General features: G+C 41.0%; 1 protein-coding gene across 9 annotated transcripts in view; it reads left to right on the top strand.

Moving 5' to 3' along the window:
• The first annotated feature begins 2,037 nt into the window (after nt 1-2,037).
• Nucleotides 2,038-16,889, top strand: part of U2SURP (U2 snRNP associated SURP domain containing) — a 46,786-nt gene continuing 31,934 nt past the window's right edge. For 6 of the 9 annotated variants that reach the window (XM_082320755.1, XM_082320757.1, XM_082320756.1 and 3 more), the window contains exons 1-7: nt 2,038-2,140; nt 9,911-9,958; nt 12,898-12,996; nt 14,113-14,227; nt 14,636-14,769; nt 15,908-15,949; nt 16,729-16,796. In XM_082320755.1, coding sequence (XP_082176881.1) covers nt 2,096-2,140; nt 9,911-9,958; nt 12,898-12,996; nt 14,113-14,227; nt 14,636-14,769; nt 15,908-15,949; nt 16,729-16,796 — 551 coding nt within the window. In that variant the 5' untranslated portion in view covers nt 2,038-2,095. The remainder of the gene's footprint in view (nt 2,141-9,910; nt 9,959-12,897; nt 12,997-14,112; nt 14,228-14,635; nt 14,770-15,907; nt 15,950-16,728; nt 16,797-16,889) is intronic. The other 3 variants (XM_082320760.1, XM_082320758.1, XM_082320759.1) reach the window with 2 other exon arrangements.

Raw genomic sequence — 16,889 nt, 5'->3', positions numbered from 1 at the left:
ATTTCGCAAATAGCCGAAGGAGGCTTGAAAAGCAGGGAGAAATGCGTATTTCTGCCACATGACCCTTCTCTGTCTACCTCACCTTTTTCTTAGCTGCAGCAGCGCTGTCTAGCCAACCACTTATTTGATTGCAGTGTAAAGCAATTTGCTTTACATGATAATGATTATTATCATTTATTATTTTGCTATTTTTTGTGTGACTTAGGAAGTAGAAATTATGTAACGTAGTAAGTTTAACCTAAGGCATGCCAAGGGGTAGAGCTGGGGAGCAGCCGCCTAAGCAGGGCAGGGGCAGGTGGTGCCCAGTGCCAGAGCGTGCACATACGGCTGCGGAGGGCGGCGTTTCCGCAGCTCCCCGCTATCCCTGTGAAGCGGCTCTTCACAGGAGGAACAAGAAATGGTTGTAGTTTTTACTTTTGTCCATACTGCTGGTCTTGTATATCGATCCACTTTGAGGGCGACTCTTCTCCAGACTGTTCGTTTTCGTAACGCTGTGGTGTTACTACCACTAACCAACCTACTTGACAGTCAGTGTCAGGACCTGTACTATGACAGTAATCATGAAAAGACTCACAGCTAAACCTTCACCCTAAAGATAGCTACTGGCAGAGGAACATGCTCTTGTCAGACCACCTTCCTGCACAGCTGGAATACTTGTAGGAGGCGAGGTTTCCTGAGGGTTTTGCCCTCCTCTCTAAACTTCCAGTCCTCTCCAGTTGCCCTTGCCCTTCTCACCCTCTCCTTTTGCTTTCTTTTTGCCTCTTCTGGAAGCTCGCACTTCATCCTCTGCTGACAAATCTGGTTATTAGCATAGGCCCTGCTCCCTCCTGTCGGGGAGAGAGGTAGGTGTTGGGAGTTGGTGGATTTAAAGCTCTCAATCACTTCTGTGTATCTACTGCCTTTTCTTTAAGTATTATCTCAACCCCAGCATCTTCCACATTATGGTGAAAATCCATAAAAGCACAGGAATGCAAGACTCATAATAAATGTAAAGGGACCTCCGATTATAATCCCTAGTTAAGTGATGTTCAATAAAGAAAGTTGCTGTGGTGGTGTGCTATCAAACCCAATAACGGAGGATCTGCTATGCTATCCTTTTCACTATTTATTCTTAGGCCTTTCTTGATTTGATGTAACATTTCGATGTTTTTCAAAACAGCATTCTTTCGTTTCACTTTGCTAGATGTTTAGGGGAAGCCCTGCCTCCACCTTGTGCGACCACGCACTGCCCGCTGTCCACGGACAGGGATGAGGGGAGCCGCGCCGAAGGGCCGAGGCGCAGACCCGCAGCCGCACACGGCGCCGGCCGCCCTGCCCGGCCCCGCCCCGCCCCACGCCACCCGGGCCCGGCGCGCCCCGCAGACCGCCGCACGCGCCCCGCCCACCCGCGGGCCTTCCCGCCGCCTCGGCATCCTCCTGCCACGGCTCCACCCGCGCCACCTGAGCCCCCCCCAACTGCCACCTGCTCATCTCGCGTGGGAAAACAGCTGGTGACTAAAAAAGGCTCTGCGCGGCCCTCTCCCCCCGAGGGGCCGAGGCGGAGCGGGTCGGGGCTTTGCGCCTGCACGCCGACCCCTCGCCTCAGCGTCTGTCCCGCGGGGCCGTGTGCCCCCCGCCCCGGGCAGGAGGAGCGCGCTGCCCCCTCACAGCGCCGCGCCCAGCAGCAGCGCCCGCGCCCTGCCCCGGGCCGGCCGCCGGGGACCGAGAGCGCCGGGCGGGCGCGGGGTCCCGCCGCCGGCTGCCTATCGCTGCCTGCCTTACCGCAGCTGGTTGCTGGGCAGATTTGGGTCGCCTAGCGACTCCATGTGGGTTTTCTTCTGCTAACGTGAGAGCAGGGGACGCGGGAGGGACGGAGACACGGCTGGCGGGAGAGCCCGCGGGGGCCCGGGTGCCGCGGGCCCGATGCGCCCCGCGCGCTGCCCCGCCTCGCCGCTGAGAAGAGGGCGCGGGGACAGGCCCCGCCCCGCCCCGCCCCGCCCGGGCGGGGGCCGCCCCATCGGTGGCTCGGCCATCGGCTTCCCGCCCTCCGCTCGCGGGCTCGGTGGGATCGGCGCTCGCTTCCTCGCCGCCAGGGCTGAGCGAGGGGAGAGGCAAGATGGCGGACAAGGCGCCCAGCGGCTCGCAGAAAGCCAGTGGGAAGGTGAGGCCGTTCCGCGGGGCGGCCCGCGGCCCACCGGCCCTCTCCGCCGCCGGGGGGCACGGCCGCCGCCTGCCGGCGCGGCGGCGGGGCCCGGGAGTGGCGGGACGGCGAGGCGCGGGCGGCGCGGCCTGCTCCGTCCCTGCTCCGTCCCTGCTCTCTGCCCGGGGTGACTGCGGGCCCCGGGAGGGGGTGGGGAGGCGGGAAGGGGGCGGTGCGGCGGGCCCGGGCGGCCCGGGCCTCTCGCGGGGCATCCCCGCTCCCCGGGACCGCCCTGGGCACGTCTCTATCCCGGGCCGGCGGCAGCGGCCTCCTCGCCTGCCCGCGCCCCCGGCGGAGGGATGCGGGGGCGGGCGGGGCGGGGGCGCGGCGGAGCGCGCTGTAGCTGCAGGCGCGGGTCGCCCTGTGCTGCCCGGCGCGGCCCCGCGTTCGGGTGCGGGCCGTTAGTCGGTGCCCGAGCCTTACCGTGTGCGCGTTTAATTTCGCTCGCTCCGGGAGTCCTGACAGCCCACCACCCCCGCCCCGTGGGCTGAAGCCCGCGTGGGGTTAGTTTCCAACTTGGGAGTGTGAAGGAAAACGATGATTTGAGATGGAGTCTCTTCTTTTGATTTGTGATTAAATTACAAATTTCAGAAGATGACCGCGGCGTTCGTTCCCCGCTCTTTTCGCTGTACCCACTCCACTTCCTGTAATTATTGTTGGATTTGCAGACCAGGAGTCCAGGTGGAGCAGGAGTTCTGGCAAACTTGTCCGGAGCTGTGCGCTGAAAGCAGCGCCTGGCTGGCTGCCGGTAATAACAGCCCGGAGCTGCCTGCTCTCTGAGCATCCCCTCCTGCCCAGAGGGTAGAGGGTAGGATATCTTTTGGGGGATGCACTGGCAGCTGACGGTTTGAGGCTTAGTGATTAGTGACACTCTCTTTCACTCAGGTTTGTTGCAGGCCCTAGACCAGAAGTATATAAATCTGCCAGGTCTTGGTGTGGGGTTTTTGTTGGGGGGGAGGTGGGGGGGTTGTTTTCTTTGTTGGCTTTTTTTGTTGTTGTTGTTGGGTTTTTTTGTGTGTGTGAGTGTGTAAATCAGTAAAGGGAGAAGCCACATTTTGGCTCAGGAATTTCCAGTGCTGTATAGATTAATGATTTTTACCCATTTTTGTATTCGGCTAAAACTGGATTTTTTTTTTTTTTTTCCGCTGCTAGGAAACTAGCTGAAATTTAGTTACCAAGAGCCTTTGCATGTTTACCCAGTTGGTGTTATTAGAGTAGGAGAGCTTTATTTTTGTTGCCCTTTTATGATCTATTCCAAATATTGCCAGGAAACATTTTTTTGGATCTTGCTTTTGGCTTGGAACTGCAAGTAAGAGCTGGACAGAAAACGTTAGTAGTAAAGTAGGTCTTTATTTATGGAGAATGGCTTCCAGGGAATAAGACATTTTAGGATTTCAAGTATAATTAGACATAGAATAATAATTTAATTATTGATTACTGCAACTGATAACATGGTACACAAAACCAACCCAGATGCGATCCGTTTCCTTTCACAGTTACAGGCTTTTTTGTTTTGTTGTTTACTATTTCTGTACTGATGGTATTCTTTTTTTAATATACAATAATAATTAATTTATAAGAATTGTTTTCTGTCCTAGATCTCAGTTCTGCAGAGGTATGTGCAGACACGTAACTATTCATACCGTCATCCATCCCATTAAAGTCAGTGGGACTATTAGAGAATGTCAAGTCAAACACACATTAATCTGTTGAGGCCTGTTGAGGAGGTCCTGTATCTTGCCATCTTCGTGCAGTTCCCCCTCACCCCTCAATTTCCCACTTCTCTGGATGTATATGCTGTGTTTCCAGTAGTTTTTTTCCCATTCTTTACATTCTAGATCTTGTTTTGTATTGTCAATATTATTTTATGTGCCAAAGAAAATAGTGTTAGTACATACCTGGACCCATGAGAATGTTTTTGTTGAAAAGTGAAATAAGACATGCCTAGCTCTTGGGATTTATTTCCTTCAGCCTCAACTTTCTTTGGGGGGGGCGGGGTGTACGTGGTGTCTCTTTTTTGTCATTTCATGAATGCTTGCGATATGAATATCCGTAGAGATACTTTTCAGATGTCTGCAGAAAGAAGTATGACCTAACGGTACTGAAATTAGTAATTTTTTTTAAATTAATTTATTCACACAAGGATAAAACTGTGTATTTTTAGTTGAGCCTGTATGAAAATGTTTATGGTTTAACAATCTAAGCAAATAACCATTTTGCTCAATTTCTTAAAGTAATTATTTATCAAACATTTTGATTTTTTAATCACTGTAAGATTCATTTACTTAGAAATCAAAATTGAAGTTTTAGGCTCCATTTCTCTTGGTGCATTGTATTTGCACGTTATAAGAATAATTGTACTTGCAAAACAAATATGTCTCGTAGACTCCATCGGATATGTTTCAGTGGCAATTCCAAGATGTGCCTTTGCTGGCTTCTAGCCTGCCTCCTGGGAAGACACAGTGACATTTTATTTTCTGTGTTCTGTGAAGAGCTGCAGCCTAGCGGTTGAAGGTTTTAACACGTACAGTAAGATACGGTTTCTCCCCTTTGGAATGGGTGGTGTTTGTTCTTCGGTCTTAGTGTCCAAGTACTGATTTTGAACGTCTAGCCAGTTGTTTTGTTTTATAATGTAAAATCAAGGTTATTTCAGTCAGACATTATCTGTTTGATTCACTATTTGAAAACCATCACTGGAGATGGTGCAGGTCCAGGAGCACCCATTGCCTCTGTTGCTGCGGTGGTAGCTGCTTTTTATGATGCCGTCAGCTTCTAAATAAGTTTGATGTGAAATGTGTTGAAAAAGTACCATCTATTCCTTTGTCACTTTGAGATTAGGATAGCAAGATACGTGCTTGAGATTTCCAGAAATCTAAATAGGAGAGAAGGACAAAACTAAGGAAGAGAAGATAGATTGCCCAAGACTGCACAGGAGGTCAGTGTAGGATAAGATTCTGAAATGACAGATACTGATTATGTTCAATTATTATCTTGACATAATAAAAGACTATCTGCTCAATGACTCTTCCATTTTCTTATTTTATCTTGTGAGAATGACTATATTGCATGTCCACTGCTTCTACATCTAATACTGTACAAATTGGGTACCACGTAGCAAAGAGATTATCCACTTGGACCAAGCTGTATGTTTCCCTTTTTCATTCTAAAAAACGTTTTAACAACATTCCTTAATCTTAAATGCATTTCTTAGGCTTTTGAGTAAGTTATGTGTTAATTAAATGTTGAAGAACAGTGATTACTTGGTTGTGAATGGACAGCTTTCCTTGGTAAGTTAAAGTGTGTGAAGAGCGGCAACGTAAAATCTGTACGTGTGGTGAATTCCAGTTAGATGTAGCATTCTGCAGGATGGTGAAACTCATGATATTTAACCCTCCCCTGTATTGTTCAGCTGGTGACCAGGAGCAGGAGAGACATAAGTGTGCTCCTCTGTTGATGGAAATGTAAAAGGAGGTGTCCTCATTTCCTCTCTAGCAGTAGAAAGTTGAATGTTGGCAGCTCCTGTTCGTCTGAGTTTAAGGTTATAATGGAATAGCATTCCTTGCAAGTACTTTGGAGAAGACCATTTTCCATTTACTTTTGTGTCTGCAAGTGATGTCTATTTAAATAGTGAATAATATTAACATGCGCTATTCCAGTAAATGTAAAGAGTAAATAGATTAGCTATAAGATAATTTGCAGGTGTTTGAAAGCATTTGTTTTTTAGACAGTTTGCTAGAGAAAGGAAGAATAAAAAAGACAAGTTGGGCTGGAAACCTCCCTGCCTTTGCTGGGGTTTAACATCTTAATTTAAGCTGTGATTCCATTCCTTGGTATAAGCGTTGACACAAACCAGTCCCAACCTTAGCTACTTTTTCCCTCCCAAACATTGTCCTCTTTAGTTGATTTGGCATGATTTTGGTGTGTGTGGGGGCAGGGGGTGAAGGGGCCTGCTATGAACTGGAAACTGGTTTGGCTGAACCTCCCCCACTGTCTCCTTCCTAGGGGATCAGTTAGATTGGGAAAAGTGATCTAGTTCAGTGTGACCAGCTGCCTGGTGTGGGGGCAGAATCAATGGAAGGTGTTGAAACAGGGCAAGAGTGTCTTACACCAGTTTCTTGTAAACACTTTACTGTGAAGCTGTTAGTTTTTGCAAGGGCAGGGCTTTTATTTATGTTTAAGTTGTAGCCATTACAGTTGTAAAAATAACATTCAGCATTTGGAAGGCCATGGATTGTCTCCTGGGTTTTATTGGCAGCTTTTGTGCTTTTGTTGCTCTTTGTCATTTTACTATATGATATCAGTATTAATTAAAAAAAAAGATGCTTGCTTAGGTTATACAGCATATTTTAAATATTTGTGAAATAACATGATTGTGCAAGTTTTACCCAGAGATTGTTAAATTTGGAGGAGCTATGAGGAGCTGGATTTGTGGGCACTTGCACTGCTGACAGGAAGGAACATTTGGGAGAGCAGTTGTCTCTTCTCTGTTTTCTTTGGAAGCTGCCGTGAAGCTGGAAGAAAATTTAAACATCAGAATCTGAGAGAGGGCTCCCTGCTTTGGCTTTCTGATAGGAATTTGTCGTAAATCTCATTTGTGCGGTGCTTTGAAGACTTTTTTTTTTTTTTCTTCTCTTGAAGGTTGGGTAAACTTGGCTAGACTCAGTAATGGAGCTTTGAGCGACCTGACCTCCAAGGCTGTGGTTTGACAGGGCAGTATTTTACTGGAATGCCATTTCAGCAGCCTGCATTGCTACTTCAGTTGTGCTGGCACAAATCTTTGAGGGACCTGTGCAGTGAAAGTGATTGAGAAGGTGGTCCAGCTGGAAATAGTCTGGTTTGGGGTGGGGCGGGGGGGGGGGGGAAGATAGATTTCATGCAGAGTGGTAGAGGCAGTGAATTGGGAGTAAGAGGACGTTTGTAGGTTGTTTCTGCTGGCAATGACTGAAAGATGGACTTAGCGTGTTTTTTCTGTCAGTGTTTTGAACATGAAGGAGCTATCCTCGCATCTCAGACGTTATCAGGTACAGGACAGACCTTTGGGTATGTTTCAACAGTTAGTTCAGTTGAGCTACTTAACATGATGAAAGGAGGATAAAATAATCCTGCTCCAGGTTTCAACACAGGTGGGCAGCATCTTCTGAAATGCTCCTCTCTGAATGTTAGAAAGACACTGTGATTCCACTGAGTAAACTCAGCTGGTGTAACTCTTAAGGAAACAAAATCACCACTTTTGTCAAGGTGGTGCAGATGGATGCAAAGTGCAGTGCTGTGAGAATTAGTTTTCTTAATAACTGCTACTTAGAAACTGGCAGATAGCAATGTGTAATTTTGTCAAGAATCATTTCACCTTGTGCTTCATGAGTACAGTTGCTTGGATGGTCAGAAGCAGTACCAAAAGTATAAACTAAATTTATAGATGGGAAGAGAAGACCTTAAAAATAAGAATTGTTTAAGGAGGAGAATAATGTGGCTCTGCAAAGCTGCTAGTTGCTGTGGGATAAAGTTGGTCTAAAAGCTAAACTGCTTTTAGAAGTTTTCAGAGTGCACCTTAGTAGAAATTCTGTTGCTTGGCTAATGTTTGGGGTGGCTTGCTCCACAGTGCCGTGGTCCCTGTTGGTGGCTTCGGGAGCGCCGCTGTACTTCTCGCTTAGTGACTTCCAGATGTTTTTAATGATTGGCTGGCTTTCCCACTGTTAGCCCGCAGAATCTCTGCCTGCCACCATCCATTGAAAGCCTTTCCAAGCAGTATCATCTGCTCTGTTGCTGGAGAAACAGCTTTAGTGTCTGTTACTCTTTTATGTTCTTCCTCAGGATATTGTGTCTTAAGTGTCATTGTACTGAGTGTTGGTACTGTTTGTTACTGTGTGGGATGCCTTCTTTGTTGTCCTTCCTGTAAGCAGCTTCAGCACCCATCCCTGTTGGAAGGTGTCGCTTTCCAAAACTTCTGTAAATGAAACAGACGTGGAGAACTGAGAAATGGTCGTTTCATTCTGCTGGTGCCAAACAACCTCCTTCCCCCAAACAGTGCTGGATCTCGACTCTGTCAGTACACTAAGGCAGACGGCACTGTATCAGTCCACCTTTCAGATTTATCTTTTTAACTGCAGGTCTGAAATTTTTTTTTTTTGAGGGTGGAATTGTAACTGATGTGTTGGTTGCCGCAGCGTGGCAGCTGGCAGCAGGAAGAATGCTGTTTTCAAGCTCTGAAATTCATTTGCACAGTGTCTTTCTTTTTATCTATGTGATGTTGTGCTATACATTCCTCCCTCTCTGGGGGAGGACAGCTTTCCTTAAGCTACATTTTTGCAGTACGTAGAACTGTGGATAACAGATTACTGATTTGAGTGCCACAGGCAGTTGTGAATCACAAAAAAATCCAGCACCAAATAGAGAGGAAAAATTTGCAGGAAGCAGTATTAGTAAAAGGTGCTTGTGCTATTTGCTTCCATGTGTATTTTCATGAACTGCTACTGGTACACGTGAATGAAACTTTTTATTAATTTCTGTGCAAAGATGTGCCTTGTGAGTAACGTACAGTGTTGCAGGTAAGTGGATTTAGGAGGTCTTTGAGAGTAAGACATAACTGGGTTTTTTTGTTTGTTTTTTTCCCCCCTTTAAAAAAAAAACCAAACAGGAGCCTTTTGCTTCTCCCTTTTAAGGGTTGTATCTTCATGTCTCTCTTTGTGGATTTAGTTCTGGTTCTTGAAGTGCTGTCTGCCATTTTTTCTAAATTGATTTGACCATAAAACATATGAATATACTTGTCCAAAGATAAATGGCTCTATCTTAGTTGATGAAAAGCATGATGCGAAATGAAAACGAGGTCTAGTAAATTATTTTCTAGAGTAGCATTTGGTGCTTGTCTGTTTTGGAAGACTGGAGATGAGCACCGTATATTACTATTTCTGGTAGAAACTATAAATTCCTGGTAATAAGAAGAAGTGCTAATGTTCTGTAACTAATGAACAGATTTCAGCTAATGAAAATGTTTTATTTTGACTTAAATTTCAATTTAGATATGAATTGTGCATCAGGCAGTTATGTCTTAATAGTGGATGTTATGTCAGTGAGGTTTTCTGGAATTTGGACATTACAAAATTTAAAAATGTGTTCAGTCCTGTTTATTGGAGTGTTCTCCATCACTTAAACTCATTTAAAAACGTGATTTTGAAAAAAGCCTATGCAGATTTTGTATATATGCTGGTTTACCTGTTAAAGTTCAGTTACAGTTTGAAGTTACAATGTTAATTAGTACATACTCACAAATTGGACTTAGATTAGTGTTCTTGACGTGGCCAGCTTCCATGTATGTACAACATACTAAGAGCAGTTTTGGAAATGATTTTATAGTATGGCAAATATAATCAAGCACTTCATGTAATCTTTAACAGCCTTTAATGACAACTCTTGCAGATTCAGTGTAACAAACTTTTTTTTTTTTTCCTTGTAGTGGTGTTAGTGGTGTGTTTATAAAATCCAGCTGTGGAGATTGAGGTGTTTCTAATGGTAGCAAGAACAGTCTATCTTTAATCCCTTATTTGCCTTCTATTGACATTGTTCATGCTGTGACCCTGTTCAGATCTATCATTAAAATACATTACATGTATCTTTGTTCGTGTGTATTTGGACGTTGAAGTTGAAATGAAAATCACATTTGAAGAACTGAATAAAAAAAACCCAGAAATTGTTTGTCTGTTTCTGTGCCTCACCTCCTCTTCATTCTCTCTTCAGGTCAGAGTGCCAGATGCAGTGCACACCACTGGATCTGCTGATACACATGTAAGTCCAAAATATTTAAAACCAACAAAAGAAAACCCAAACAAAAAAAAAATCCAACCAAACCCACAAACTCAAAATAGGCCTGTTCTCTAAAGAAAACTACTTGCTGCAGGCAGGCTCTGGTGCATTGGGTATCTAATCTGTAGGTGTTCGTAAATGAACCATTGATTTTCATGTTTAAAAATATTCCTTGAAACTTTCAAACAACCACTAGTGTAGGAAGCTCTGCTGCATGATATTGCATTCATGATGGTTACTTGAACAGGAATAAGCTCTATGTGCTTATTTCTTCTACTGAGGAATCGCTCAAAATATGACGTGATTAATCGTAAGAGTCACTGTATATTAAAGTGTCTTTTTGTATACAGTTGGCTTCTCAAAAATGAGATAGTGTGGCCCTAATTTCATCCTTTGTTTTTCTTTGTAATAAAATATACTTAAAGGAAAAGGTAAAAATAATTACCTAGTCTTTTCTCTCCACCCCCACCCCTCCTGAAGAGACTTTCTCCTGGTCATGTGGTTGGTATGTTGCTTGAAGGCCTACCTGTTTCTGAGCTAAAATGAAAACAGGCAGCAAGAGCCAAATGGAGCGTTAATATCAGACAATTCATTCTGTGGTTTGGATTTTCTTCAAGATTTCAGTTTGACTTTGTATACGAAAAAGTCAATTACCAGCTGTTAAATTGCTTGTAAGATAACATTATTCAAGTTGCGATAGCAGAAACTTTTCATAAAGAAGTAGGTCCTTTTATTGATTTGCTTTACTTGCTACAATTTGGAAAATTACTCTTAAATGTCTTTTGAATATTTTGTGTTGTCGATGGAACTGGGACTTCAGTACTTTGTGCTGCCTTGTAGTCAGTGCAGCGTTATGTTTAATGGGAGTTTGCTTTCATACAGTGATTTGATTACTCAGCTAGAAGTCTTCTCTTTGCTTCCATCATTTGCTTTACCCTTTTCACTGTATTTTCCATTTTTTGAAGGAGGAAGGCCTTCAAGTTTTGTATAGCTCTGTTGTTAGGAATTCTGTGAAGCTGCATATGGTTAGTAATAATGTTGTTATTGCCTACTGGAACATAACTAGCAGGCCTAAATGAGTTCAATACTATTAACTTGATATTGCTCCAGCCACTTTGAAGGTGTTGTTTGTTTGCTTGTTTTGTGAGACTCTTTCTAAACTGAGATCTTTGTTCTAGATCTCTTGTTATCTTACAGCTGCTTCCCTTATGTGACTAGAACATATATTCAGGTGCCTGATCTGCAGGTATCTTGTTATGTTATTGTGAGAGATTATTTCCTGATGACAGAATAATACTTGGGTAGGAGTGTGGTATTTGTTTTGTCCGCATTGATGTGCCATAGCAATATGCCCACCTTTTTGCCAAGGTTGTATATTGTTTGTCATACTGAAATATAAGCTGTCTTTCAGACAACAGGAAAACTGGATTTCATTAACTTTAAAACACACAGATGCATGAAAAGCTCCCGATAAACCTGTCACAGCTGCTCATGTTGACAAACATAGTGTCATAAATCAGATAACGCCACAGACAATGCTGCATTAATTTGTAACTGATAGTTTTCCTTTTAATGATGAAGTAGGGAACACTTTTCAAAGAAATATGAGCTATTTTGGTGATACGCTTGGCACAGATATAAGAGGTGTTTGTGATACTAAACATGGATTATGAACTGAAGGTATTTCAACCAGTTGTTTTCCACGGTGCTTTTTCTTATGTAGAAAATTCTGAACAGGAATCTGATACTAGAAATAAAGCCCTTTGCAAAGAAAATTATTCCTAGGGGAAACCCTTTATGCAGTTGGCATCTGAAATTTTTTAATAATACAACAGTTAAGTTGTTCACCTTATTTGTCCTGGTTTTTTATTAAATTGAGCTTTTTTTTTTAAAGAACTGTCATTGCAAAAGTGGTAGTTTTAAGCATCACTGTGCACTGTATAAGAGCATCAAAAATATTTTGAAGGTAAAGGCTAATAGCTTATGTTTTGCTCTTCTGAGGCTTTTTTCTTGTTCTTGTGCTGATCCTTTATGAATTACTGTGTAAAGCTAGGAGTTTCCAGAGAAGTTTGTTTTTTTTTCCTCTCCTTTCCTTCCCATTGCCCATGTTTTTTGAACATGGTCTGCATCCTGCTGTCTTTCCTCTCTCAACGCTTTACCGTCTGTTAACTACCTAAATAGAATCTTAAGAATTCTAATTCCACACTCTTCAGAAACGACTTCATCAGCGTTTCAAGAAGGAAGGAATGGAGGTTAAATTACCTAAAATAGAAAGAATCTAGAAGCTAAATGTGAGGTCTTTTGTTTTAACTAGTAGCTGAAAACCTCAAGAATGCATTTTCTTCTTCAAGCAAAAATATGACACTTAACCTTGTAGTACAACTGAAATTTAGCATCTGTTTTGTTCTTCAGTTACACTTGTCCAACCTTGCATAAATATTCTTCTGGCCAAAATAGTCAGAACTAAGTTTTTAGAATTTTTCTTTGTTTGTCCCATCTGTATGTCTGTCTCATCCTATCCCTCCCGTCATTGCCCCCCACCCCCGAAATTGTGATGATCAAAAAGGAACTGTAGTGCAAAGCATATATTTCCAAAGGTTTAGAAAGGGTGTTGCGTAGTGATGAGATCTCCAGGCTCTTACAGCAAGTACCCTTCAGATTTCAGCTGTGTTTGAATGGTGCATTAAAAGCTTTCTCGTTAAACCAAGGATGATTTGCTTTTAAAAAAACCATATATTTAAATTTTTTGTTGTATTGGATAATGGCAAGTTCAGAGAGAGGTACAGGAAGCCTTTTCTTTGTTTTGTTTAGGTTAAGTCACTTCAGGTAGAAAGTTTCTGGTCTAGACCAAGGTAGAGAGTAACGTTATTTTAATTGTTTTGTAAACACTTCAATGTTTGTTTTTCTTTCTCCTTTTGCAGCCTCTAATGGAAAGCAAACTTAAAGCATTCAGTATTGGCAAAATGAGCGCTGCCAAACGGACTCTGAGCAAGAAGGAGCAAGAAGAACTAAAAAAGAAGGTAATGGTATACATTGAAAATTTTGTTTTGTATGCAGAGCTGGAATAAGTTTGCTTTTAGATTACAACCAGCTTTACCACCACATTTCTTTATTTTGATAATTGTCGCTTTCTAAGAACAAGAGTGAATTGTATTTTACATGTTCAATTTGTTCTTGGCATCCATGGCCTTTAAGATAAGGGGCTTGCTTCTCTTTCCTTCTGTGCGAGAAATCAAGTTCTCTGGCTCCCTGAAATGCTGAATCACAACAATCTGTTGATTGTTGTATTGCTCAAAATGAAGACAGCTATCACCTTAGGTTATTTTCTGTTCTTCGTTTGCTCTCTATCATTGGATTTCAATAATTAGAGTACCTATTGTCTCTGAAATTGTTTCAGTATGCATCCTTGTTATTCTGTAAAACATATTTTTGTCTAGTGATGTCTTTAGGAATTAATAAAAACATTAAAATTTGATACTGAACTTTAGGGTGTTCAGGATTGTCCAAATTTTAGGAAATATGTAGCTTATAGTTGGTAAGGTGGAAGTTTTGAAAATGTTGGGCTTTGATCTTTACACACACAACTCTTACTATATTTCAGTGGAATATCTCCTGCTAGGTTGTTGGAAATACTAGCCTAAAGAAACACGGTAGTGCTAAATTTAGTATCTCACTCAACTTTATTAAGTAATTGAATTAACAACTTCTCTGGGAAATACATAAAGGTGGTCCTGTTGTTAATCTCCTTCAGTCACATGGGTTGGTAGTAAGGGGTAAGATGGAATACGATACTGTTCTCTGATGCTTAGGTCAACAACGCTCCAGTCTCATAATGCTGGTCTTTCATATGGTCTTTTCTATTTGGCATCTTTTGAATGTTAAATTGCCATGTAAACTCTTGTAAATGAACAGTCATATTTGAGCATACAGGCCTTATTTGCTTTACGTATTATGTGCTGTGTTCTTCCCACATTGCTCAGAAATTTGAATTCTGTCTAAAATTGAAACTCATTTGATGCAGTTTGTAGCATGAACTCTAGAAAATAAAAAGGAATGTCACATAGCTAATTTAAGAATAGCTGTCTAGTGAAGGTTGTTCTGTGATGATAGTAAATAGATTAACATTTGCTATGTAGGAGGATGAGAAGGCTGCTGCAGAAATTTATGAAGAATTCCTTGCTGCCTTTGAAGGAAGTGATGGTAATAAAGTGAAAACATTTGTAAGAGGAGGAATCGTTAATGCATCTAAAGGTATAACTAATCTTTTTTTGGGGGTGGGGGTGGTGGATCATTTGGCTTTGAGTAAAGATGAAGATTGGCTTTGAATTGCGTTTTTAAATTAATGTTACATTAGAAGCAGCAAAGGAAACTTGATGCTAAAATCTACTTTATGCTTTGACTCACTAGGTAGGTAGTGGCGTAATTTGTCTTTTAAACTGCAGAGGAAAAAATGCTTTGTTTTAAAATACCTAATCTTTGTTCTTTTTCTTCATATTAAAAGATGCTAAGTTACAGAAAGTTTGTATTGTCACTGTTTTTTTAATGAAATAATATATTGAATTGAATGAACAAGACTAAAGAAGAACAGCATTCTTTTTAATGAACAGTATTGTGCAGCATTAATTAATACTATTTGTTTTAATTTGCCTTTAATTTCAGAGGAGCATGAAACAGATGAAAAACGGGGTAAAATCTATAAGCCTTCATCACGATTTTCAGATCAAAAAAATCAACCAAGCCAGCCATCTAATGAGAAGCCTCCATCCCTCTTAATGATAGAAACCAAAAAGCCTGTAAGTTTCTTATTTGAATATTAACCCCATGCTTAGGAAGTGTTTAGAAGTGGTTAGAAAAAGATCTGTGTGATCTTGCAGAGTAGTTTTATCTGCATTTATCACATATTAAAAGAAGGTGGAAATTTTGATTTGCTTAATCCCATAGCAAATAACAAGATGATGAAATGCAGAGGTCCAGTAGCCCTGTATTCAGCACGATATACCTAGTACTGCACTTTACTTTTGGCTGCTGTATGTTTTTCCTGTGTTCCTGCTAATTGAGACAGACTTCTCATGAATACAGATTTAGTGACTGTTGCAAAGTGACAGTATATCCAATCCCGAGAATTTGTGAAGTTTTAGAAGCAATTCTTCTTGCTGCCATCTGTTTTTAGGTTTTTATAACTCAAAAAAAAAATTGACCTTTGCATTGATCCAAGTTTTTCTTGGTGAGGTTTTTTGAATTTTTTTTTTTTTTTTTTTTGCTGGTGAAGTTTGAGAAGTCCCTTCAGCTCTTTGAGTTGTATCAACTAAGTTGTAGAACTTACACATTTTTGAAGCTGAACACCTCGTTTTTATTTAATTTATTTTGACTTCTGCATGGTTTGATACTTTTTTTTTGTTAAACTGAGATTTCATAATACAAAGTAATGGAAATATTATGAACAAAACAATCTTCAAGTCAAGTGATAGTTGCATATGATCACTGTTACTGCTGTATATGTATAATTAATGTCTTGGACGTCTGTAAAAAGTCTTTTAATAGAGCTTACTACAATTCTTAAGCTTAAGTGAAACGTACATGATACTGCCTGTTAGAGTGGGAAATGAGATGTAATGTGATAATTGTGGGTAATCCCATCCTAGCCTCCCTCCAGCTTTAAACAAAACTCAAATTTAGACTAGTGGGGTAATGCTGGATGGCACTTTTGATTTTCATTGTATGTAAAGCTCTACAGTTACAGAAATAAATTGTAGCATTTTTTTATTATGCTGAGCTCTGTTCTGTCATATGCAAGTGTTTGTACTGTAAGAATATTACTGCTTTTCAAATTTGTCATAAATACTTATCAAGTAATGCAATCAATTTACTCACTTGCCCTGTCCAATGGTGATTGAAGATAATGAGGTAAAAATGATTTTATTTATTTGGCAGACCCTCCCCAAAAACAAAAACAAACAAACAACTTTGCCTGGGGTGAGTAGGAAGTCCAGTTTTTCCAAAGCTGTAGTGTGTAACACAATAAATATTTTGTGTGTCTGCCTATTGGAAACGTTTTCATTTAAATTTGATTATATGAAAGCAATGTTGTTGCAGATAAGAGTTCACATGAGTTAGTTAAGGTACATGTATTACAGTAAAAAAAAAAAAAGTAGTATTACAATATCCATATTCTTTGTCATTCAAAAGTGTTTTTTTCTGAGGATCTTGAACTATTTAGAGTAACTATTTCTTCAGATCTGTATTATATCCAAAAGGAAGCAAGAGAAGGAAATTCTTTTCACATAGAATGTTTGTCTATGGATAAAATAATTGAAAACATATATGTAAAATAATTTACATATATATGTACACACATATATCAATTAGAGCATGATGGTTTGCTAGGGGTGTAGTCAGCTTCTAAGTGGAACAAACTGACAAAATACATCACAGATATTTTAAATTTGTATGTTGTAGAGAGAGTGTTTGATCACACATGCTGCATTGTAATAACGAGAAGTAACAAAGTTTAGTTTAAGCTATCCTTAATTTTATATTTTTTAGTTTTGTGTTTGATAGAACTCAGTCTTAATGTTTTTGAGTCTGTTTGGTTTTTTGTTTTGTTTTTTTTTCTTCTCTTGTAGTTTACTTGGTTTGAAAGCTGCGGGTAAAATATGCATGGAAATTATCTAAAATTTTGTTATATACATATAATTTTTATTTTTGTTTCATTTTATCTGCTGAAATATTGGCTGATATATCTTTAATTTTAGCCTTTGAAGAAAGGAGAGAAGGAAAAGAAAAAGAGTAATTTGGAACTTTTTAAAGAAGAATTAAAGCAGTAAGTTTGTCTAGTTTTTACTGTAAATAAAGAAGATGCAAGGGTTTTACCTCGTTTTTACAGGCAGTATTTAGGATCGTTCTTTCTAAGCTG

The sequence above is a fragment of the Platalea leucorodia genome, assembly GCF_965183815.1.
Source record: "Platalea leucorodia genome assembly, chromosome: 8".
NCBI lineage: Eukaryota > Metazoa > Chordata > Aves > Pelecaniformes > Threskiornithidae > Platalea > Platalea leucorodia.
Note: the sequence above shows the minus strand (reverse complement) of the source record. Positions and strands in the feature narration are given on the sequence as shown.